The sequence below is a fragment of the Mirounga leonina genome, unplaced genomic scaffold (genome assembly GCF_011800145.1).
Source record: "Mirounga leonina isolate KUSES-001 unplaced genomic scaffold, KU_Mleo_1.0 Mir_115, whole genome shotgun sequence".
Classification (NCBI taxonomy): Eukaryota; Metazoa; Chordata; class Mammalia; order Carnivora; family Phocidae; genus Mirounga; species Mirounga leonina.
This window is the reverse complement of record NW_023270268.1, coordinates 70,047,450-70,073,816: the sequence shown is the minus strand read 5'-3', so window position 1 is coordinate 70,073,816 and position 26,367 is coordinate 70,047,450. Positions and strand designations below refer to the sequence as shown.

Genomic DNA, 26,367 nt, shown 5'->3' with positions numbered 1-26,367 from the left:
AGAGGTGAGACTTAGGAAATTGATATATTGTTGAGTGTTTTTCAAATGTTATACTTAAGAATCACTTGTGATCTTGTTAAGCTGCACATTCTAATTCATTGGGTCAGAGATGAGGCCTGAGTGTGCATTTCTAACATCCTTGGAGAGGGGCTGCTGCTGGTCTATTCCCGGCTTAACAGTTGGTCTGGAGGTTTCTTTCCAGAGCTAGTAAGTGAGATGCAGTTTTGCAAGTGAAGTCACTTCATCTTTGTGAGCTTCAGGCACTTCATCTATAAAACTGGAGTACTAATAATACCTACCTTGTAGGTTGTGAAAATTAAATGGGTCAATACTTGGCCGGTGGGAGGGTTACAGTGTGTATCAGTCAGGATTCAGAGGGCAAGAAATTTATCACAAAGAATTGTCTTCTGTGATTGTGAGGGCTGGCTAGGCAAATCCAAAATTTCTGGGGCAAGTTGTCAATAAGGGCAGAACGGAAATTCTTCTTCCTTCCTTTCTTCTTTCTTTTTTTTTTTATTAAGAGGCAAATTCAGTGGCTCTTAAAGGAGCAGAATGGAAATCCTTGGGCAGGACCTGATACTGCAGTCCACAGGCACCATTCCTTTTTAGGAAAACCTCTATTCTCCTCTTAAAGCCTTTTAACTGGTTGGGTCAAGCCTACCCACATCATCCCAAAATAATTTTCTTTACATAAAGTCAACTGCTTGTAAATATTAATCACTAATACTTTCCCAGAAACACGTAGATTAGTATTTGATTGAATAACTGGGTATTATAGCCTACTCAAGTTGACACATAAAATTGTCTATCACATTGTTATGGACTATTTGGGAAAATTATTCAAAATTTATGATGTGTGGGACGCCTGGGTGGCTCAGTCGGTTAAGCGGCTGCCTTCAGCCCGGGTCATGATCCCAGGGTCCTGGGATCGAGTCCCACATTGGGCTCCTTGCTCAGCAGGGAGCCTGCTTCTCCCTCTCTCTCCCTCTGCTTGTGCTCTGTCAAAAAAAAAAAAAAAATCTTCAAAATTTATAATGTGAAGATCTTTTGACGCAGCAATTCTAGGAAAATAAGTGGACAGACACTTAGCTATAAATATATAACCAAATATAAATATATTTAAAAATACAAATAAATATTTAGTAAAATATTATTTAAAACCATGAAAAATTGTAAACAATCCAAGTGTCCCCCCAAAGGAGATGGGTTAAATAAATTATGGTATGTGGACAGTATGGAATATGATGTAGTCATTAAAGTTTGTTTTAGAAAAATACTTGACACAGATATATTCACCAGTATATAAAAATATTTTTGTAAATCGTGCAACACATATATTTTATTTCTGGATGATGATATTACATGTGATTTTTTGTACCTTCGTAGTTCTGTTTTCACATTTTCTATATTAAGCATGTATTTCTATATTGAGAAAAATATAAACATAGTTTTTATTTTTATTTCTTAATAAAATATATACATGTCTAGTAACAATTCTGACTGATAAGCACTACAATTTACAATGTTGTTAAGGCATTAAGCAAAGAGGAATGAAATTTTAAGGACGAATTTCAAACATCAACCAGCACGTGGAGGTTGAAAGCATTCACCACCTTTAAGATCTATTCATATGTTCATGCAACAAATACACGGATTGAAGAAGAAATCTTTTTTTTTTTTAAAGATTTTATTTATTTGATAGAGAGAGACACAGTGAGAGAAGGAACACAAGCAGGGGGAGTGAGAGAGGGAGAAGCAGGCTTCCCGCAGAGCAGGGAGCCCGATGCGGGGCTGGATCCCAGGACTCCGGGATCATGACCTGAGCTGAAGGCAGACACTTAACGACTGAGCCACCCAGGCGCCCCAGAAATCTTTTTTTTTTTTTTAAGATTTTATTTATTTATTTATGAGAGAGAGAAACAGCATGAGAGGGGAGAGGGTCAGAGGGAGCTGAGCTGGGAGCCTGATGTGGGACTCCATCCCAGGACTCCAGGATCATGACCTGAGCCGAAGGCAGTCGCTTAACCAACTGAGCCACCCAGGCGCCCTGAAGAAGAAATCTTTTAATGTAGAAGTGTGGAACTCGAAATCTGAAGACCTCAGTTCAAATCTAGACTATGCCACTTAATAGCTATGTTAAATCCTTAACTATTCAAATCAGTTTTGAGCATAGGGAATCTCAAAAGGAGCTTTTGCTTTATTCATATTGTTTGAATTTTTAAAATCATGACGGTGTCCCTTTGTTAGTTCTGTAAGTAATAATTACATGTTTATATAATTATTGTATTTTAAAGTAAAAACGAGTTACAAATCACATAACAGACATTTTAATATAATAAGTAATAAATAATTTAATCCATTTTTTCTTTTAATGGAATAGACTTCATAGGCAAAAACCAGCAGAGTAAACATAAAGAAGAAAAGAATTAAAATATAAAGACTAAAACAAATACAGATTAACAAAAACTGAAGCGTAATTATTCAAAAAACTTATAAATTTGACATACCACTGCCAAATCTGTTCAAGAATGTCAAAAACAAGGAAGACACAAATCAAGGGGAAAATAATTCTAGATATATACCATAAAGCCAATAAATTTGAAAACTTAAATGAAGTGTAAAATTTCTGGGAAGCCATCAAATACCAAAATTATCTTAAGAATAATTGAATAAGTTAATAATCACTCAAAAAACTGAAATGGCAATTTCCAATTTAAAAGCCAGGCATAGATGATTTTAGAGGTGACTTTTTACCAAATCCTTTAAAAAGCGATTAATCTTATCTTATACAGGTTTTTGCTGAGAACAGAACAAGAGAGGAAACACCGAACTCACTTACAAGAGTAGAATAACCTTGATACCACACTGGAGAGGAGGTACAAGTAAGAAAAATTACATTTATGAATGTAGAGGCAAACATTCTCTATGAAATATTAGCTAACTGAATCCAACATTGTATTAGAAAAAAGTTTTTTTCCAAACAGGGTCTTCCTGGAAATACAAAGATAATTTAACATCTGAAAATCAACCAGGGTAATTTATTATATTAGTAGGCTAAAGAGAAATCCCACATATTTATCTTAATAGGTGCAGAAAAAGTCATTGCTTAAGTTTAATCCCTATTTAAAATAAAAGTTCTTAGAAAACTAAGAAACCTAATAAAGACTACCTACCAAAACCTACAGTAAGTAAACTTACTGGGGAAACTTTAAGAGTTTACATCTAAGACTAAAAACAAAAAAAGGAATGCCTGCTATTGTTAGTTCTGCTCATTAATAATGGAGCTAATTAGTAATAATAGTGGAAATTACAACCAAATTCTGTGATAAGAAAAAAAAACTATTAAGGACATTTAATTCCTTAAGTTTATGTCACTCAGAGCAGATTATATAATTATTTACATTAAAAATTGAGCAGGGGTGCCTGGGTGGCTCAGTCGGTTAAGTGTCTGCCTTCGGCTCAGGTCATGATCCCAGGGTCCTGGGATCGAGCCCCACATCAGGCTCCTGGCTCAGCGAGGAGCCTGCTTCTCCCTCTCCCTTTGCCTCTCTCCCTGCTCATGCTCTCTCTCTGTCTCTGTATCTCTGTGTCTCAAATGAATAAATAAAATCTTTAAAACAAAAACAAAAACAAAAACTATAAAAAAAAATTGAGCAAAGATGGCTATTAGAACTAAGAAGACTAGAACCTGAAAAGGTGTCTATATACAAAATCAATGTTTATATATATATATATTTTAAAGATTTTATTTATTTATTTGACAGAGAGAGAGAGAGCGAGAGAGGGGAACACAAGCAGGGGGAGTGGGTGAGGGAGAAGCAGGCTTCCTCCTGAGCAGGGAGCCTGATGCAGGGCTCAATTCCAGGACCCTGGGATCATGATCTGAGCCAAAGGCAGACGCCTAACGACTGAGCCACCCAGGCGCCCCCAAAATCAGTGTTTAAAACCAGAAGCCTTCTTATGTACCTGTAATAACCCATTAGAAAATAAGCTTGTTAAAGAAACCCAAACTGTAAAGAATCTAGGCATTGACTTAACAAAAACTACAAATGACCTTCATGAAAAAATTTAAAAGAACATTAAAAAGAGACTTGAGTAAATGGAGAAATATATGATATTTACAAAAGGAAAGATTTTAATGTTGTAAAGATGTTAATTCCCTCTAAAATGATTTAAAATTTTAATGCAATTACAACAAAAGTTCAGATGGAATTGGAACTAATCCTAAATTTACATGGAAGAAGAAAAAGTCCACCAATAACTAGTACAGTTCTCTCAAAGAGTAGAGGGAATAAATTCACACTACCTGATATTAATACACATTGCAAAGCCCTAATATTTTAAGCATACTGTAACTATTTAAGCCTGGAGTACTGTTGCTAGAACAGAGGAATATAATGAGTACAGACACAGACCTATATGCCAGTTATGCCCATGGGCAGTTGATCTGTGATAAAATTGGTATGAACACTGAGGGAAGATGCATTAATTAACAAATAGTATTAGGGAAATTGGCTCACTTGAATAAAACAACAACAACAACAAAACAACAACTTGAATCATACCAACAAAGAAAGAAACTCAGACCTGGACATGCAAGGTATAAACAGAAAATTATTAGGAGAAAATGTAGGAAAATAACTTTATGACATTGGGGTTAAAGAGGGTTCTGTAAACAAGATGCAGAAAGCACAACTTGTAAAGGGAATATGTAATGGATCTGTCTACGTTAAAGATTTCTGTTCGGGGCGCCTGCGTGGCTCAGTCGTTAAGCGTCTGCCTTCGGCTCAGGTCATGATCCCGGGGTTCTGGGATCAAGCCCCGCATGGAGCCCCGCATGGAGCCCTGCATTAGGCTCCCTGCTCCACGGGAAGCCTGCTTCTCCCTCTTCCACTCCCCCTGCTTGTGTTCCCTCTCTTGCTGTGTCTCTCTCTGTCAAATAAATAAATAAAATCTTAAAAAAAAAAAAAAGATTTCTGTTCAACAAAAGACATTAGTAATAGATAACAATCTGTTTTTTTTGTTTTTTTTTTTTTTGCGGTGTATGTAGGAAACAAAGGACTGATATTTAAAATTTATTAAGAACTTTCGAAAGTCAACCAGGAGAGGCAGTTCACAAAAAAGAAACCAAAATATCCCATAAGTATATTAATATATTTTCAATCTTGTTAGTAATCTGATAATGCAAATTGAAACAATAATAATGTACTACTTTATGACCCCCAGATTTACAGAAAATTAAAAAGTGGTATGATACTAATTTTTGGTGAGGATGTAGGGAAATACGATTTGCTAATGGGAATATAAACTTTAGCCATTCTGGATAATATTTTGGAAGTATTTAATCACAAGTATATTATGTGTATATGTAACTCAACCCACCCACACACCCCCAAAGAAAACCAAAACAAAGCCAAAACACCTCAACACATACAAGAATGTTCTGGTAGCCTTAACCAGTTGAGCCACCCAGGCGCCCTGTTCTGGTAGCCTTGTACATAAAACAAATACTTAGAAATGCAAAAGTCACTCAGTTTGATATTTAACTGAATTGACTTCAGAAATGTGAGAGATGAGTTTCCTGCATTATACGGTAAATCTCTTTGAGGACAAGAACCATAGTTTTTTATCCTCATATCACTGAGCACATGGCTTGATAATAGATATTCCATAGCTATTTGTTAAATTGAAGAGTAGTGAAATAGAAGTTTTTAAGGAATTGAAGAGACTTCATGGACTATTTGAGAAAAATTTAGTAACATTATGTCCACTGTTCATGGTTATAGTCATATGATTTATAGTTAGCAAACAGATTAAAAATCACTCATGTTTTGGTCCAGTACTCTCTAATCTGTCATTTACTCTCTTCAGGTGTCTAGTATAACATTCTGTGAAAAAAAAATAGGGCACATTTTAACTTTAGAATCTAAAGAAATTTTTTTAAAGAGTGATGGGGAAATTAGAAGTTCCATTTATTCTAGCTTAAAAAGCATTTGACTGGGGCATCTGGGTGGCTCAGTCAGTTAAGCGTCTGATTCTTGGTTTTAGTTCAGGTCACGGTCTCGGGGTCATGGGTTTGAGCCCTGCCTCAGGCTCTGCACTCAACATGGAGTCTTCTGGAGATTATCTCCCTCTTCTCTGCCTCTGCTCCTCCTCCTGCCTCACACGCTCCCTCTCTCTCTAAAATAAATAAAATCTTAAAAAAAAAGCATTTAACTAATGATATTAGATAACCATTTTTCTAAGCTATAAACAAGCTTAGATCAGAATTTTGTATTCTCAAATTTTAGTCTTTCATGTATCACCTACCCAGCTTTTTCCATGTCTATGTATTATTTACTTCATATTTTTCTTCAAATCAATCTTTTTTCTTAAAAAAATGAGTTTTGTCCTAAGTAAAAATATCCATGAATCAGATTTGATGTGATTAACATATAATTTATAACCATGAAAATAAAACTTGTACCACATACAATTATTTTTATATGTTGTACACTTTATGAGTCTGGATTAGATGACTTCTGAGGTCCCTCCCAGACAAACATTTCGTCATTCCAGGTTAGTTCCTATACCTCAATATTTTAATTATTCAGTAAAGAACACTGATCAGTGCCATAAGGAACATAACCATAATCTTGTGGCCGTAAAGAAGTATTTATTAAGATCTGTGCCATGATAATCTGCTTCTTAAAATCCAAGATAGATACACCAGAATTTATAAATTCAGCGCGGCCAACTGCTGTTAGACAGGAACATATAAAATATTTATAGGGTACAGAAACCAGTGATGTGGTATATGGAGTGAGGGAAGTAAGTTATTTTAACAGTTTGGAGTATAGAAGAATTAAAGAAAACAAATTTACTCTCACCCTAATTGGGAAAACTTTAATCTTATGAAACTTTCTGGGGACTCAAAAGCGGTACAGAAGAGTTGCAAAGATGAAGGTAATCAACCACAGATTTTATTTGAGGAATATGTTTTAGAAATATGAGTAATGCCATTAAAAGAAGAGGTAACCCTAAATAAAATGAACAGGGTAGGCAGGAAAAGAGAATCAAATAGTCTCAAACTCCAGTCAATTCAAATTCAGAACAGAATGGTGAATGGCCTTTACATAGAGGATTAAATAAAGAAAAACAATTACCCACCAGAAATTACATTTGATGGGTATGATTCCAATTCCTGCTCTCAGGTTATTCGAAAAAGAAAGGCAACTATGTTTTTTTGGTAGTGGACACTACCTGGGTGGGGTTAAAAACTAGGAAACTTTTAGTTTTCATTCAAAACATACTTTTCATTAAATTTCTCAGGGCATAAGTCATTTAGCTCAATATTTTTAGCAAGAAAAAGGCTATTCAGGTTATATTCACTTGCCTTTTTAAGACCAAAAATAACACACTTTTAAAGGTTTTGATAACAAAAATTCCTTTAAAAAACTGTCTAAATAATCATCCTTCTTAAAATGTGGGAATAATATTAGTAGATAATATAATATTCCTATGTAGCAATGTGAGAAAATTATTTATTTTTTTATTTTCATTTTTTTAAAGGATTTTAAGTAATCTCTACACCCAACATGAGGCTTGAACTCACAACCCTGAGATCAAGAGTCTCATGCTCTACTGACTGAGCCAGCTGCCCTCCAAAATTGTTTCTTTTTAGAATGAAGAAATTACTTTTCACAAATGAGATTTATTTTGGATTTGGGTAGTTACCAGTTTAACACCAAGATTACTAAGGAGAATGAACTTAAGGAAGTTGTGATGACTGATGCTTTAATACAGGAAGTCTTTATCCAGAAAATTATTTTCAATGGCTAGTATGAAGTAGGCTTCAAACAACACGGTCTTAAAATTTTTAGTTTTTAAACTTACAAATTGAACATATAACTTCATACAAATATGAAAATTACGTGACAACTTTTAGCTTTGTGAATATGTATTTTACAACACAAATGTACACATTTCTTTCTCTTTGATTTGAATGTTGTTTTAAAAGATTAATTTATGGAAAGCTAAACCAATATTAGGAGTATATGTAATTCCATAACCTAAATGCCTTGAACAAAAATTCTTGTAGATATTCTATCTTCAGTCATCAGAACTGAAAGTTACAGGCAAACTAATATATATCCCCAAATTTCATCTTAATTTATAGGAATGAGACTGTGTTAATTATAGGGTAAACCTGACCAATCAAATTGGCTTCTCCATTGGGATGTTTGGTCTAACTATTTGTTTTCACTTAAATTCTTAACGAGTATTGATTTTTTGGCAAACCAATCTGCTTCCCAAGAGGATTGTGGCCATTTGATTTTTATTAGCTTTTTCAAATTTGTGTAAGTCATAGTGCTTTTTAGGCATTAAAATTCCATTAAAAATGAATCATAGTCATTTGGGAAACATATTAAACGTCTTGCAAAAGGTAGTAATACTGACAAAACAAGCAAAAGTAAGGTTAATGGTAAAGTGTCGGAAATTAAGTAATACAATGCTTTCCAAGTCAGATTTAAAAATTAGGAATAGTGTTAGTCTATTAAAAAAAAACAAAAACAAAAGCCCTACATATACTACACCTGCTAACAACTCAGCAATCACCTAACAACAGGCTGTGGGCCCTGTGAAATGGAGAAACTGGCTAGTATGTGATGACACACACTCAGGAAATCTAAGAGAGGTGATTTAAAATGGTAAAACTGGCAAATTTACAAGCAGGAGGAGAGGCTTTTGAGTAGTGCACAGACACTTTCAAATATTGGAGTACAGGGGAATTTGGAATTCCATAAGTAATAACTCATTGCAAGGTGAAGATAAAAAAAGTAAGAAAAAAAAATGACCCAATACTGCCAAGAATTCTTGCTGCCAAGAATTCTATTGTAGTGCTAATAAACATCACTATCAGTTATGTATTCTCAGACTTGAACTGTGCTTCCAATCACAAGAGTTCAGTGGAAATGTTTGTTTTTGAGGGGGAAAAACCCAGAAGTAGTTAGAAAAATCTCTTTTTAGTTAGGGTTGTTTTTCTGAAGAAGTTCTTTAATAAGCTAAAAATATAAACCAGCTACCCAAGCAAATTAGGGTGTCATTGACTTATTTGAAAGCTGGGTCAAAGCAAAAAGTTTTTTTGTTTTTTTTAAAGATTTTATTTATTTATTTGACAGAGAAAGACACAGCGAGAGAGGGAACACAAACGGGGAGTGGGAGAGGGAGAAGCAGACTCCCTGCCGAGCAGGGAGCCCGATGAGGGGCTCGATCCAGGGACTCCAGGATCATGACCTGAGCCGAAGGCAGTCGCTTAACCAACTGAGCCACCCAGGCACCCAAAGCAAAAAGTTTTTACTGGACAAACTGTCAGTGGGATGTGGCCTCAAGATGCAGATTCATCAAAAGCACAAAATTATATGGTTCTAAAACTTGAATTAATATCTCTTGAGGTTTCCTTACAACTACTTTGATTACTAATGTGATCAAATGTAAAGCAATAAAATACAAAATTGAAAAAAACCTACCAAGGCATTAGTTTGTTTCCTAAAAATAAAATTCTTGAAGGTGTATGTATATAAAAAAGGCATAAAAACAGAATTACCAAGAAGGTAGCCGAACAGCTAGGTTAAGTAATCATGAAAAACGCCCCAAGGACAAAGCTTATATTTTAATGTAACATGGTGTAATGGAAACATTATTAGACTGGAAGCCAAATAACTTGGATCCCACCCGTCTGCTACAACTGGTTTTGTGACCTTGGCCTATTTCTGTAAGAAACTTAGAGAACTAGAGGATTTAGACCAGATGGTTTCTAAGATTCTAGTCCAGTTTAAACCACTCTGATATTAAGTTTTCTCAGAAACATTTCTATCGGGCGCCTGGGTGGCTCAGTTGGTTAAGCGACTGCCTTCGGCTCAGGTCATGATCCTGGAGTCCCGGGATCGAGTCCCGCATCGGGCTCCCTGCTCAGCGGGGAGTCTGCTTCTCCCTCTGACCCTCCTCCCTCTCATGTTCTCTGTCTCAAATAAATAAATAAAATCTTTAAAAAAAAAAAAAAAAAAAGAAACATTTCTATCAGGTAGCCCTGATGAATTTCTAGGAATATAATTATGCATATCTGACAATAAGAGTTAAAAATGATTGGCTTTGAAAAAACTTGTTGCTGCCACCATTCTCAAGATAGATTAAATTTCCACGGTTCTTGTAGTGGGAAAACCACAGATCATAAATTGATCTCTTCAACTATAGCAATATTCCTGAACACTGCCATTGTTAGCAGCAGTGTTTATTGGAGTTCATTGATAGACCAAATCATATCTTTGTGATACCGCTATTTAAGAAGCTGCTATTGAATTGTGGTTATGTCTCTTTCTCCCATCTCCCAATTCAAATGTTCAAGTCCTAAGCCCCAGCACCTCAAAATATGACCGTATCTGGGGACAGGATCTTTACTAGGTTAAAATAAGGTCATCAGGGTTAACCCTAATCTGGTATGACTGGTGACCTTATAAAAAAGGGAAGTTTGAGAAATAGACTTGCATACAAAGAGAACACCATGTGAATGAAAACGGCCATCTATAAGCCAAGAAGAAAGCCAGAACCCCTTATCTTCCACATCTTCCTAATTCTAGATTAATACCTCAGTGGGTTTTCGCAGTCAATAAATGATTTGACATCAGCATCTTGGGCTTACTTTGCTGTCGCATAACTGAAAATGAATTGTGAAAAGGTTGAGCTATGAAATGTTACAACTGGTTTTATTGTCTAATCCCTTACCAGTTCTTCCTCACTCCCATCTTAAATCATTTAACTCACAGATTGGGGCTAAAATTGAATGAGAATTAAAAAAAAAAGAAAAAAAAAGACCGCCAACAAAACTAGATCTTCCCTTCCTACTGTAACACTTGCCTCCTAGTGTTGTTAAAAGAATTACACAGATGGAGCGTCCACCGAGTCTTGGGGATAATTCCTGATGGGGATTATCTAGGTTTGGGTTCTTAATGGGACTATCAGTGGACTTAATTGTATGGTACATTGCATTTAAGTTCTGATAATGCAGTACTTTAATGACTTCATACATGAAAAACTGAGTTCATCTTGAGTTTAAAAAATTTAATAGCACCCATGGTTACAGAAGGAAAACTGTAGTCTAGTTTCTTTAGTACATCTGTTTCTCATCAATTCATGAAATCAGAGCTTATGTAAGAAACAAGACGACAGATAGCAAGAGTGGTTAAAACTACCATGCACTGAAAATACCACATTTAGGATACCATTATATACTGAAAAATGTAGCAATGCCAAGAAAATTGGACAATTAAAAAAATCTTACTTGTTAAAAGCAATTCTCATAAGTTATGTTTAAAATCATCCATTTTCACATCTCCAAAAAAGTCAAATTTATTATTTTACATTAACATTACGGCAGTTAAAGAAAATCATCAAGTTGTCTCATGGACTGGAAGGTGACTTATTAATTCCCTCTCATTTCCAAACCTCATCAAGCAGTCACTACATTTATGAGGTAAGTCAGCTGAATGCTTGAAATCTAGATGAATTTTAAGATCTTCAATTTGTCCGGTTGAATATTCACAGTATTGACATAAATAGATCCCTTCAGATAAATGTGAATTTAAATGTTTGCAATATTCTAGCATACTTGAAAAGCCTTTCCCACAGTCATCACAAACATGAGGAAAAATTTTAGTATGTTCAATAGCAACATGCCTATTAACATTTGTATGAAGTCTACTCCGAAAACCACATACTTGACATACAAAGAAGTTTTTACATTTGTCAAAGGTAATTTTGCTTAAGAGGCTGTACTGTCCATGTTCTCCATTGTTATACTTATCACTTAACTCAATCAATTTACATGCATGTTCATTTACCACATGGCTATGCAAGTCTTCTGGATCATTTGTTTCATGTTCACAAAACTGACACAAGTACTGTTCATCACAGCTGTGCTCCTGGAAATGTAGGTAGAGTTCACTGCTTGAGGAGAACTGTACATCGCACTGCTCACACCAATAGAGGTGGTCACTAAAATGGGTGTCTGCAATGTGCTGACTGAGGTTCTCAAAAATCACTGTTTTATAATCACAGTATTTACAAATGTAGGGATCCTCTTCATGCAGTTTGGCATGTTCAATCAAAAGCATGTTGGTAGAGAAACTTTCCTTGCATACTCGACACACATTTGAATCAGTACGCTTATGCTTCAGGATCATATGCTGCTTTAAATCAGAAAAATATTTGCTGTTGAACTCACAAAGTTCACACTTATAGAGGCCACTGCTATTGGCTCTCAGTAAAGGCCACTTCTGTTGGGCAGTCACATTCAAAGCTTGGCTCTTGTCAAGAATTTTGCAAAGTTTAGCTGGTGGCTCCTCATCAGTTTGGTCTTGGAGACTTTCCGAGGAATTGTTTTCTGTCTCTATATCATAATCTTCAGAAATTGCATGCACTTCTGCAGCAATTGGAACATCTTCAGCAGTGTGAACTTCTATAGGACTCTCCTCTTGAGTTTGTTGGTTGACTGACTCAGGTGAGTCACACTCTTCATCACAAATTTCAATATCAGCAGATTTTTCTGAAAAATATAACACGTCTATTATCACTAAATAAGACCTACTGAATAAATTGGCAAAAAATTTATTTTATCCCTTATTTTTTCATTAATCTATATAAAATAAATAAATGCTATCAACTGGCTTCCCTAACCTGTAGAAAAGGCAGTGTGGTCTAGAATTCTAAGTACAGGACTGGGAACCAGGTAGTTCTGATTTCTATTTCTGGCCTTGATTCCATCTGTAAATTTTGGCAAGTCATTTGATGTCTCTGTATCAGAATCATCATCTGTAAAAAGAGATTTGGAAAAATACTTATTATTTATATCAAAGCATTAAATATTAATTATTACTAAACAAAGCACTAAACACTTTAAATATAATTTTGAATTCCAACAGGAACTAAAGGACTCAGATTTAGCCAGGAAAAGAGATGTTATCCAACAGACACACAAAAAAACCTGTCCAAACAAGCAACTGCTTTTGCGTCTGTGCCCCATTTGGACTAGAATATACTTTTTAAAGTTACTTAGGAATTTTCAGTTTAATGAAAGTCTGAAAAAGCTTTATTCCCTCAGCCCAGACCCAGTGTTTTAAAGTTAGCATGGGGAAACTAAAATACAGGTCAGCAGAAAAAACTGGGCTTCAACATCATGTCACTGTTGTTTAAGACTTTATTTTTTAGAAGTTCTCAGAAAAAATCTGAGAAGATAGTACAAAGAATTCCTATATCCTGAATTCTCAGTTTCTCCATTCTCTTACATTACATTTCAGTATCTCCAATCTCTTAATATGATACATTTGTTCCAATTAATAACCAATACCGGTAAGATGGTATTAACTAAAGTCCATACTTAAGCAGATTTCCTTAGTTTTTACCTAATGTCCTTTTTCTGTTTCAAGATCCTAAGATTCCACATTACATTTAGATGTCACCTTTCTCTAGGATACTGTTAGCTGTGGCAGTTTCTCAGACTTTGTTTTTGATGACCATGACAGTTTTGAGGAGTAGACGTCAGGTATTTTGTAGGATACCCCATGATTAGACTGGGATTATGAGTTATTAGAGGTAGACTAGAGAGGCAAGCTGCCATTTTTAATCACATCACATCAAGTGTACATAGTACTAACATGATTTATTACTGTAGATGTTGACTGTGATCACCTGGGTGAAGTAGTATTGATCAGGTTTCTCTGCTGTAAAGTCACGCTTTTACTTTCCATACTCTATGCTTTGGAACAAACTCCCTGTATGCAGTCCTCATTTAAGGAGTGGAAAGTTATGTTCCACTTCCTTGAGGGAGGAGCCTCCACATAAATAATATGGAATTCTTCTATACAGTTTCTTCCTAATTTATTTATTCATTCAATCACATCAGTATGGACTCAGGAATATTTTATATTTTGGGTTATAATTCTTTTTTTTTCCTCAAATTGTTTCAGCTTTGGCTACTGGGAGCTTTTTTAGTTGGCTCCTGTGTTCCTTTGAAGTACCTGTATTTTGTGCGTGTGTTGAGTTCTTCCTTATTTTCTGGCACTACAAAATGCTCCAGGCTCATCTTATGTATTTCCCCGCCTCAGAACTAGAATCAGCCATTTCTCCAAGTGCTAGTTCTTTTTGTTGGAGAATGGTTTTAGAAACCAAAATCTGGGCTCACTTCTACTGGGGCGTCATTTCTTTTAGGCCCTCTCAGCTAACAGAGTAAAAACGTTTGTACACTGCTACATATACACAGACGTATCTATAAATATCTCTGTATGTAACCATCTGTGTCTCTATTAAGCCAAACATGAGTTCATAAAAATGCCTCCAACTCCTTATGCTTTTTAAAAAATTATGTTTCTGTGCCTCTGATAGGAGCTCAAGGAAATTGGCAGTTTTGATGGTTGCAAAGAAAGAAGAGAGCAAATGCAAATTTTTATCATATACCCAATTCTCTCGAAAAGACTCAATAAAAGATGCAAGACTGAAAACCACCAAATCCTTCACCCTCTGTTCCCTCCTTCCATTAGCCCTCTAGACTACAGCTGAGTGGAAGAACTGTGTTTAACACTATCCTAACCTTTCATCATAAATGCTCCTAACTCTAGGTCAGTCCTGATTTTCTACCAATTCCTTGCCACCTAAAATGGACTTAGGAGAGTGTGCTTTTTATTTATAGGTCTGAAATAATGTTAAAAATTAAAAATTCATACTTGCTTTCTTACAAAAAGCCTTATTTCCTTACATTTAAACAAACAATACTTGCCCATTTAGAAGTCATAATTTTCACTCACATTTTCAAGTAAGAAATAAAAATACATCAAAAGCAACTTAAAGGATATTTTGGAAAATACGATACATACCTTTGTTGTCAAAATATTTTAAGTCTGGTTGTCTCATAGAACAAACACTATAACAATGATCAGAAAAAATTCCATTGAATCCATCTGCAATTCTGCTTATTCCAGAAGAATCTGAACATAAGAGCAAAATTTTAAAAATTTCAAGTAAACATACATACATTTAATAACAGCCATCCCTTTATCCAACATATATAATATTTGTAAAAAATATTAATATTTCAATTCTGAAAAGATACTGACATTGAACTTCATGAAAGAACCACAAATTACATGATTTACAATACAACACTTGAAGTGCACAAAGATAGATCTGCCTTACTGTCAAAATTGCACAAATTATAAATATGTGATAAATGTATTAACTACAAAAAACAATGAATTGACTACCAAGATCTGACATGTAGTGAAGAGAAAGCACAAGGCATAGGGGAAATGGTCTAAGAACAAATTAGGGCTTCTGAATAGTCATTTCAAGTCTTGTCTTGGAGGGGATGGGGGCAGTAAATCAGGCTTAATTTCCTCAGATATGAAGAATGTGTAGCTTGGGTGGGCTAGCAGGTATGCCAGAGACTGTCTCAAATATAGATATGTGAGATTAGTTACAGGTGGCCACAGAGGGACCTCTCTTTTTTTTTGCACCAATATATACTTTATTATTTTTTTAACTTAAATTCAATTAATTAACAAATAATATATTATTAGTTTCAGAGGTAGAATTCAGGGATTCATCAGTCTTATATAACACCCAGTGCTCATTATATCATGTGCCCTCCTTAATGTCCATCACCCAGTTACCCCATTCCCCACCCTCCCTCCCCTCCAGCAACCCTGTTTGTTTCCTATGATTAAGAGTCTCTTATGGTTTGTCTTCCTCTGATTTCATCTTGTTTTATTTTTCCCTCCTGTCCCCTATGCTCCTCTGTTTTGTTTCTTAAATTCCATATGAGTCTTCTTAAGACCTCTCTTATTGCCAGGATAGCAGAGCCAACCTCAACCAAAGGACCTAAAATAACACAATCAAAATAAAGTTCACATTTCTGAAAATAATGTATAGGATAAAAAATTTTTTCCCAATGATCCAAATATCTTCCAGCAAGGTTAATGTTGTGCCTTAAGGACAAGCTTGGGAATCACACAAGCAAATCTCAGTTATGCCGTATAAGCATGCAACCCTGGATATCTAATTTTAAATATCTTTCAACCTTTAAGTTGTAAGTATTAAATAATGTCCGTAAACTTCTGATGTGTGCCTAGCACATGGTAGACAATGAGGAATATATATTCAGAGGAAATTGGCAGTTTTGATGGTTGCAAACTTAAAGAGAACTTAAAGTTTTCTCTTACTTAAAAATTGACCCACATATTTAACTGTTATCTGATAATTTATGAGAAAATGGATAAGAATACAATTGCATGGGACTTAATCCAGGGCCCAACTTTAAAATAATCCACTGACCTGAGTAACGAGAAGGGTGTAATGTCTTCCTTTTTCTTTTTTTAGGATATTCATTCATATCTTTTCAATCTAAAAATGGAAAAATTTAATAAAAATATCACAAATAAAGATTGTTAATATTTTATAAAAATTCCTTCTAACCAAAGAACTTACTGGTAATAAGAAATGTATGCACCACTTGAAAATCTACTTTGTAAGAGAAGTGTTAAACAATGCTTCCATTTGGGGCGCCTGGGTGGCTCAGTCAGTTAAGCGGCTGCCTTCAGCTCAGGTCATTATCCCAGGGTCCTTGGATCGAGTCCCGCATCCAGCTCCCTGCTCAGCAGAGAGCCTGCTTCTCTCTCTCCCTCTGCACCTCCCCCTGCTCATGCTCTCTCTCTTTCTGTAGCTCTCTGTCTCAAATGAATAAATAAAAAAAAATCTTAAAAAAAAACAACCCCCCCCCCCCCCAAAAAACCCAATGCTTCCATTTATATTTGGATTTATTTTTCTGATCAAATTTAAAGGCAGGACACCAATACCTGTTTCTTTTTTTCTTGGTGATGTTGAGAAGTCCATTTCACATGTTGATGTAATTTTGAAAACTGTATAATTACAATAAATCATACTCTTAAATTACTTTTTATTAAAAAAATTGTTACGGTACCGTATTAAGAATAAGACAGGTACATTTCTTTTCCTTTTTTAAAGATTGTATTTATTTATTTGACAGGGAGAGAGAGAGCACAAGTAGGCAGACACACAGGCAGAGGGAGAGGGAGAAGCAGGCTCCCTGCTGAGCATGGAGCCTGATGCGGGACTTGATCCCAGGACCCTGGGATCATGACCTGAGTGGAAGGCAGCCGCTTAACTGACTGAGGCACCCAGGCACCCTAAGACAGGTACATTTCTTTCTTTTTTTTTTTTAATGTTTTATTTATTTATTCATGAGAGTCAGAGAGAGAGAGAGAGGCAGAGGCAGAGGGAGAAGCAGGCTCCCCACCTAGCAGGGAGCCCGATGCGGGACTCGATCCAGGACCCTGGGATCATGACCCGAGCCGAAGGCAGAGCCCAACCATCTGAGCCACCCAGGAGCCCGACAGGTACATTTCTTACAACTGGCAATATTTTGATACAGTTTTCAAGCTAAAGGTGGATATATTCCCTTAAAAAAATATTTACACAAGTCTATATTGATCCCCTGACTTCCAGAAAATATACTCATCACATAGAAGCTCAGAATATAATTTTCAAGAAAAAATCCTTTTCTTACTTACAAGATCACATTCAACATTCTATTTGGAACAGGTAGCAACTTTTGTTTAATCATTAAATGATTAAATTCCCATCGACTGTTATAAAATTGACTAATTGGTTTTACAACATTCCACTTACTTGGTATAATTCTTAATACTGCAGTGAGGAGAAATGAATTACAGGGAAGTTTTCACAGATGGTAAAAAATGCCTGTAGGAAAAACACAACAGAAGTCATATAAGCAAAAATGTAGTTCACTTCTGAGACTCAAGAATACAATGGCACCAGGTCTTTAATTAACTGCAAAGTTATATGGAATTAATTCAAGTATAAATAATCTTTTGAATATACTGTTTTAAACACTAAAAACTGATAAATATGTATACATATAAATATACATATGTCATTTCTTTATATGTGTATACATATACTATATGTTTAATAACACATATTTGTATGTATATGTTATTATGTGTATAAATTTATATTTTATGCATATATGTATATTTATATGTATATACACATGTATATATGTATATATACATAATATACATATAATACACACATATAAATACATACATATATACATATATACATATATAAATACCTATATGCATGTGTCATTTCTTGGAAATGAATTTACCTTCTAAAGCTATAGGTATATTTTAACACCAAAATAGGAATATAAATCTGCTTATTCAGCCATAATGAAAACAAATACAATGAAAGCAAACCAAATCAGACTTCAAACTGTTTAAGTCCTTATAGATAATTTAACAATATAAGGACAGTGACCATTTATTGAACACCAATCATGTGCCAGGCTGTACACATGCTTTATCTTATTTAATCCTACAAGATGAAAAATATACAACACTCTCTCAAAATTGATTATTTACCCCTTGTTATTCATGAGGAAACTGAGGCATAGTAAAATTAAGTCAAGGCAATTCTTTTTTTTTTTTTTTTTAAAGATTTTCTTTATTTATTTGAGACAGAGAGAATGAGAGACAGAGAGCATGAGAGGGAGGAGGGTCAGAGGGAGAAGCAGACTCCCCGCCGAGCAGGGAGCCCGATGCGGGACTCAATCCCGGGACTCCAGGATCATGACCTGAGCCGAAGGCAGTCGCTTAACCAACTGAGCCACCCAGGCGCCCAAGTCAAGGCAATTCTTAATAAGTGGTAGAGTTGGAATGTGAATAAAGATCTAATTTTAAAGCACATGCTTTGGAAACAAATAGGGAGATAAAGTGATCACCCGAATTGAAGTAACAGATTAGTGTCAGAATCAGAATCACCTCTTCCATTTCAGGTTAGTGTTCTTTCATTGCAGAAGTGGGCAAGTCAGAAAAAGAAACGGACATTTTCTCTACCAGCTTTCTATGCTACTTTTCTTTTTTTGTCAAAGTGATACACATACCAGGTAGAACTTGGTATCATTACTGAGATCATCTTGTTTCTAATGGTAAGGCACCTAAGGTGCACACACTGCCTTTGCTGCTGCACTCTCATATAAATTAGCACTGCAGGTGATGTGATCATCCAGTAATAAGACAGTGTTTAGTTTATTGAGCATTTTCCTCTTATTTTATTTCACAACAATCCCGTGACATACATAGAGGGGATACCACCAAACTCACTCCAATTTTACTGATGAGGAAGCATTCAGTGAAAGTCAACTCAACTAAGTGGCAGAACCAGAGCTGAAAAATCATGTCTTCTGACTCTTGAGTTTTGAACAACTAACTCTGTAAGTAATTTTCATTGCTATTCACTATTACCAGCAAGTTACATTTTCCAGTTCTTAGTCACCAAATGGGAGGAAGGGAAGGGAATCACTCAAAGAAACCAACAGCAATGAGATTTACAGAAACAGTACCTCTATATATAATGCCTTATCTAACACAAATAGCATTCCTTGAACCCTTCCCAATCAAGTGCACTCAAAAATAAAAAATGTCTTATTATGTAATAAACTAAAATCTCAAGACTTGTTCCTAATACCTCTTCTGTACACTTCCAGAATTTATACAGCCCAGAGTACTACACTTCATGTTTTAAATGTTCTAAAACTATCAGGGAGAACAATGGAAACTATCAGCCAAACATTAAAGTAGCCTCTTGCTATTTCAGAATATACTTTAAATTCTTTCCAACTTCAAGAATCAAAAAGTAAGGAAAGGAAACCACACATGGCATTAAAATTAACATTGCAAGCTGGCCTGGATTCAGACTGTCAGGTGAGAGGAATAGGATCACCTTGATCAGGAAAGGTCTGACTCCTACTTAGAGCTGAACAATATCCAAACATTTATCAGACACCCTTTCAGCATGATGCTAAGATCCTACTCAAGACCAGAAATGCTGGGGCGCCTGGGTGGCTCAGTCGTTAGGCGTCTGCCTTCGGCTCAGGTCATGGTCCCAGGGTCCTGGGATTGAGCCCCATATAGGGCTCCCTGCTCCGCGGGAAGCCTGCTTCTCCCTCTCCCACTCCCCCTGCTTCTGTTCCCTCTCTCGCTGTGTCTCTCTCTGTCAAATAAATAAATAAAATCTAAAACAAACAAACAAAAAAAACAAACAAAAAAAGACCAGAAATGCTAACCATCCTTCATTTCAGCAAATATTCTTATGTGCTTTTTGTATACATAACTGCCCTGATGAAGTTTGGCTTTTTACTCAAAAGAGGTCATATGAACATTGCTCACTAGTCTTCCTCTCATGGGGACAATTCTGAATCACATGCACCTTATCATTCACTCCCTCTTCCCCACTTAACAAACTACCAACGTAATACATGTCACTGCAGGGAAATTAGAAAAAAGGTTAGAAATTAATTTAAATTAATTAAATCACCTTTAATCTATTCACCCAGAAAAACCGCTGTTAACATTTTGGTATATAGACATCTAGACATTTTCCTATGCTAAGGTATACATGTATATTTTACACTTACAAAAATGACATCATGCCACATGAAAGATTAAAATTTTTCAAAAAAGCAACTTACAAAATACATACCAGCATCCTTCCACCTGTCATTTTTTTCAACAAGAATGTCTGTACAAAATGCCATATAACAGGCAATCAGTACCTATATCAAATAGATCAACATCTAAGGCCTTTCATGTAATATAAATATTCTCTAACTGGTATACAAATAAGGCAAGTATAATCAAAAGCTCCCTTTTTGCAATGAGGTTTTAAAAGCGAGTTCTTTTTCACGCTCCTTTCAAATAAGTATATACTCTCCAGACTTCAAAAGAATTGAAACAAAAAAAATGTTTCAGGAGAGTTTTTGAACTAGAACCCACGGTACGTCCAACCTGAGTGTCAGTCTTTGCTCAAGTACAAATTTTTACCTCTCTGCAAAGACATAAACTGCCCCGCATTACTCGCGTCCCTAGGTTGTACCAAAAGAGAAAACCCAAAGGCGTGTATGAGCCCCGAAGGACGGGCCCAGGCCACTGGCCGGGGACGAGAGCGCCAGGACGCACGCCTGCTTTCTGCGGCGGTGGCTCGCGGGGAACGAGGGATGCGCTGCCGCGGGGTTCCCAAGCCGCTCCGCAGCGCCGGGGCCAGCCTGGCACCGACGGACGTCGAGAGCCCAGCCGCCACCGGACACGCCGGGCAGAGGGGCCGCGCAGGAGCCCCCCGCACCCAGCAGCCTCCACGCCCGCGCCACGCGCCGGGCCCAGGAGGGCCAGGCGACCTGCGGGGACGCCCAAACTCCGACCCCAAAGGCGCCATAAGGAAAGAGCCGCAGGGGGCCGAGACGTCCTCCGCGGAGGGGTGGCCCTGCCTCCGGGATGGGGGAGGGGCCGCTACCCCGCCAGAGAGCGGAGGCAGGGTTTCATTTTAAAAGGCGCCGTCGGGTCTTCCCTGCCCTCTCCCGTGGGAGGCTGCGTCCGCACGCCACGGGCCCGCTCCTCGCTCACACTCACCAAGACCCCGGGGCCCGCCCGGCCAGCCCAGGCACAGCTCCGAGGCGGCGGCGGCCGAGGCGCCCGAGTGCCGGCGGAGCGGCCGCGCGGCCGTGCCGGCGGGCGGCGCCGCTGTGGCCCTCGCGCTCCCGGGCGCTGCCCCCGGGCCGGCCCTGCTCCCTCCCGCGCGCCTCACGCCCTGCCCGCCAGGCCCCAGGCCCAGGCTCGGCGGCCGCACTCACCGCCTCGCTCCGCGCCTGCGCCGCGCACCTCGGGGACCCGCCGACTGGGCGGGGAGGTGACGAGGTGAGAGTGCGGGGGGGGATGGGGGGCGACAGGGGATCCAGCGGCGCGGCCACGCCGCACACCGGACCTGGGAGGGACCACCGCTCTTTGGCCCCGGGGGTGGCCCGGCGGCCCGCGCCTCCTGCTGGTACTTCTGTGCCGCCGCAGGCTTCTTCCGGCCTGGGTACGGCCTCTCCAGAGCCGAGCGGGTGATTCCACTCCCTAGAATTGCTCCCCGCATGGCCGCCGAGGGAACTTCCCCCCTCCCCCGCCCCTGCGGGCTCCCGGCCCTTCCTCTCGCCTTCAGAGAAGTGGGAGAAGCGCAGCAAGCTAGCGGCCCCTTTCCCACCCGGCTCCTCCAGGGGGCGTGCGAGAGTCGTCTTGCACGAGTTAGGCATGGCAAATGGCATTTCAACCCCAGAGTGGCCGCTGCTTGCTGGGGACGTAAAGGGCGACGGCCGTGTTAAGGTTTTACCGAGGCCCCACCAAAGAACTACGCAGGGCTGCGATGCTGTTCACAGGGCAGGAGGGTGAGAATCTTGAAGATCGCGAGTCGTTATTAAGCTTCAGCCGGATTCCTTGATTCAAGAAATCCCGGTGGACTGAATGTAAAAGTATAGGGTATTGGATTAGATTGTTTAATTCCTGTAAGGATTTAGAGCTCCTATGAGCAGATGTGGAGAGGATTAAATTGAACGAGCGTAAATAAATCTGTGAACACGGTTTCAAAAATGAACATCTCTGTACAAGGGTAGTATATGCTTAATGTTTTATAGTAAATTGAAGTTGTCAGTCCCAATTTACAAATTAGAAAAGCGAGGGTCTAAAAGACCAGGTCTTACTCATTTTTGTAACCTCAGCACCCGGGTTCAAGTAATTGTTAAATAGATGAATGGGGCCCATGTGGATTATCACGTGCTCAAGGTCACTCGGATAGTTAGGGCTGCAGTGCATGTGTTTTCATCCACATCCACTGTGCTTTTTCTGATTACCACATGCTACCCAACCAACCGAACGCTGAAGAGTAATAATCGCAGATCTTACTCCCATTCCTTCACCTTTATCCCAGAAGATAAAGCCGTATTTTAAAGAGACACCGGTTTGCGATGCTCAGTTTTTATGACCTCAACTTCTGTGTGTGTACTCGGCCCAAATAAGTGAATGTTTACGAATGCTGGCATGGCCTGAATAAAGTACGAAGAGATTTAGTGGTATATTTTAATCCTAGTATAGTTAGCACCTGCTAGCGAATAGAGAATGGACACGTGTTTGTTGAATTTATGCAAACGGTATGCATGGTTCCGTCCTCTCGGCTGGTTAGGCTGTTTCCCGATGTGACACAGTGGAAGCCACAAGGGGGTGGTATGGGACCATTTTAAGTTACTGTTTTGCTCATGCGTAGCCTTGTGCCAAACAAAATCTTTACATTCTAGGCTAAAGTTTTATTTCAAAACATTCGGTAGTGAGAGCAACCCCCCCCGCCCCCGCCAGCCCAGCCCATTACTTAAACAAACCCACACTGTTTTCCCTTACCCAGAGAAATAATTACAAAGAGCATCACAATGTTGACATGTCCTTTAGCGTAATCACAAATCAGAGGCTACTTGACGTTCTTTGATTAGCTGGAGTAAGTTTTCCAGTTTCATTTTTGCGTCCCCCTTTTCCTTTCCTTCCTATTAACGGAGGATAATGGCTCCGGGGATGAAACCCTCAAATCTCAAAAGAGTACCGAGTTGTAGAGTTTGCTATCTTCTAATACAATTTTGACCGAAGGGGTATTAGTCTTCATCATTTTCTCCAACTTTTTATCACACTTGTAGTATAGCTCAATTTTTTCCTGATTAGAAAAGGGATACATCTTTATCACACAATGGAGACAATAGCAAAGTATGAATTGCAAAAGAAAAAGTTATCATAATCCTACAACCCAGAGCTAACCGATGGTAACATTTTGCTCAAGGGCTGTACATTATTTTTTTTTTTAATCTGTATCCATTTAAAATTGGTTTTAAAAGTTTGGCTAGTGTTATGTTATTCTGTAGCAGCTTTTTCCCCCCACTTAATATAGCATGAATATACCTTATGCTATAAATATTAATGGCACCTTGGAATTCCACTATAAATAACCAACCATACAGTTAAATAGTGGATGAATAAGTTGTTTCTATCTTTAAAAAATGCTCTGTTAATTTGGTAAATAAAACATAGTATTCCATCATAATTTGTATTTGTTTTTTTGTGAACTTGAATATTTTCTCATGTGTTTACTGGCCACTTGTATTTCTCTTGAGAATTTTCAGTTTATGTCTTTTATCCACTTTTCTACGGGCTCTTTATCTTTTTAAAGGAAAGTTAAAATTTTTAGCTTTTTACCCGAGATACGTGTCACATATATTTCTTTCTAGTTTGTTGTTTACTTTTCAATTTTATTAATGGTACAAATGTTTTAAATTGTTGTGAAATTAATCTTTTCTTCTACCCAATATCTGGTTGCATTTTTTACTTTAACTTTTTAGCTTATCTGGAATTTATTTTGGGGTGTGGGATGAAGAGAACTCATTCCCCTTCTGTCATAATCCTTTTTTTCTCATTTCTCTCCATCTTGTATAATAGCCTGAAATTAAATTTGTAAGGATAGCTTCATCTGATGCTCAATTAACTTCTTAAGGCATGGGTTTTCAAACTTTAACTGCATCAGAATCACCAACAGGTCTTGTCAAACTATAGATTTCTGTGCACTAGTTCCAGTTTCTAAATGGGTAAATCTGAGCTGGAGCTGAGTGATGCTGATGTTGTTGGCCCAGGATCACACTTTGAAAGTCACTATCCTAAGGCTTTCCCCACCCAAACCTACACTGGCCAGTAGCGCTTCTCACTATTCCACAGATAGGCTCTAGGTCTTTCTCACCTGTGTGTTTTAGCATGTTTTTTCCACCTGCAATGTCTTTACCTCGCTTCTATCTGTAAGGTCAAGCTCACAATTTATCTCTTCTGTGAAAGCTTTGATTATCCCCAGCAGAGATCTCTGATCACTCTTCAGAGACTCCACAGTATTTAGTACATTGGTCCACCTATCACCAGAGATGCATTTACTGTGAAGGAAACAAAGCTTAAGTTTCAAGTCCCCTCAATTTCATGAACCTCTTCCAAGATGAGGTATTTATAATTTGATATTCTTGTATAATTTTGTATTTAAATAAAATTTTGTATTTATAATTTTATATTCTTTTTCTTAACAATTTAATTTTCCCAGTTTGCATAAGCTTCACCTCCTCACAAAAACTGTCTTCACCCCTGTTTATTATATTGTTTCTTTACAGACTTTGGATTGTGGTTTTATTATATTCCAGTCTGCTCCATCTCCCTGCTTAGCAGTGTCTTGTATAGACTCTCATTAATTTTTTAAATAAAATATTCACTGCAGGGGTGCCTAGATGGTGCAGTCGGTTAAGCGACTGACTCTTGGTTTTGGCGCGGGTCGTAGATCTCAGGGTCATGAGATCAAGCCCCGCATGGGGCTCGGCGCTCAGCCTGGAGTCTGCTTGAGAGTCTTTCTCCCCCTCTCTCTGACCCTCTCCCCTGCTCTCTTTCTCTCTCTCTCTCTCAAAAAAAAAAAAAATCACTGTGTATGGGGAGGGGGAACAAAAAAATAAAATATTCACTGCATATGTACCTTGGGTCCAGCACTATACTGGGTATTAGGGATACAGTGTGATCAAGATAGATATAGCCCTTGCCTTGCTGCTCCTTATAATAGAGTGGGAAAAATAGCCAATTAAACAGCATGAGAATGTGATGACCAAACTTATATAAAGTAAATACAGAGTGTTATGGGAGCACATGACAGGTGGCCTAGCTTGGTCTAAGGAGGATGGGGCAGGTAAAGAGTCTAGGTATTTAACTTGTTGAATGAATTGGTAAACTCTGTCCTGGCCACTAACTTGCTAACACTAGTGCAGACCCGGCTGAGCGACATACTACTGACTCAGACATGAGGCAGCCGCATGCCATAGCCTTGAGTCAGGGACCTCACATCCCCAACAGAGACACCTGGACTCCGTAATTATGAGCCACTCAGAGAGCAGACGTCCTCCAAGCAGCCAGCCCAGTGCTTTCAAAGCCAGCAAGTCTAGATCTCGCCAGCTAGTCAGCCCACTCAGACATTGATTCCTTAAAATGGAACAGAGTCTTTGGCTTTAAAAGACTTACTCCATTTTCCCTTCCTTGACCCTTATCACTGAGAGTCTACCTAGACTCTATTCTGGATCAAGTTCCCTGTTTGACTATCAAACTTATTCACTCAGTGCTGAATTTTCAATTGCTATTATTCTTTATTTTTTCTTTAACCGAATAAACGAACGAATGAATAAAATCTGACTAGACTTCCTTATTAGAATATTAATAGTAATTTCTACATATATGACACTTTTTATTTTCTAGAGTGCTGATTTTATTTTGAATGAAGGTCACATGTTGTATCTGTTTGATAGGTTTAGACTTAGACATATATACCTGCAAAGATCTGAAGCCTGAGCCATGTCAAGGGAGATTGAGATTAAAAGATGAT

General features: G+C 37.9%; 1 protein-coding gene and 1 long non-coding RNA gene across 7 annotated transcripts in view; one reads left to right on the top strand and one right to left on the bottom strand.

The window, feature by feature from the left end:
* Positions 1–11,076: 11,076 nt before the first annotated feature.
* On the bottom strand, positions 11,077–22,070 carry ZNF639 (zinc finger protein 639). Of its 6 annotated transcripts, none has more exons than XM_034999303.1 (7): positions 21,758–22,070; positions 17,734–17,805; positions 16,881–16,943; positions 16,360–16,428; positions 14,904–15,014; positions 12,712–12,846; positions 11,077–12,580 (listed from the first exon to the last, which is right to left on the bottom strand). In XM_034999303.1, exons 4-7 carry the CDS (start codon positions 16,415–16,417, stop codon positions 11,427–11,429), a joined length of 1,458 nt encoding a protein of 485 aa, XP_034855194.1. In that variant the 5' UTR covers positions 16,418–16,428; positions 16,881–16,943; positions 17,734–17,805; positions 21,758–22,070; the 3' UTR covers positions 11,077–11,426. The 6 variants fall into 6 exon arrangements, with proteins under 6 accessions (XP_034855194.1, XP_034855199.1, XP_034855167.1 ...); XM_034999308.1 differs by lacking the exon at positions 21,758–22,070 and adding an exon at positions 21,537–21,686; XM_034999276.1 differs by lacking the exon at positions 16,881–16,943.
* The window catches only part of LOC118006612, a 43,667-nt gene continuing 39,011 nt past the window's right edge, over positions 21,712–26,367 (top strand). The window contains exon 1 of the long non-coding RNA XR_004678135.1: positions 21,712–21,821. This is a non-coding gene — a long non-coding RNA (uncharacterized LOC118006612). The remainder of the gene's footprint in view (positions 21,822–26,367) is intronic.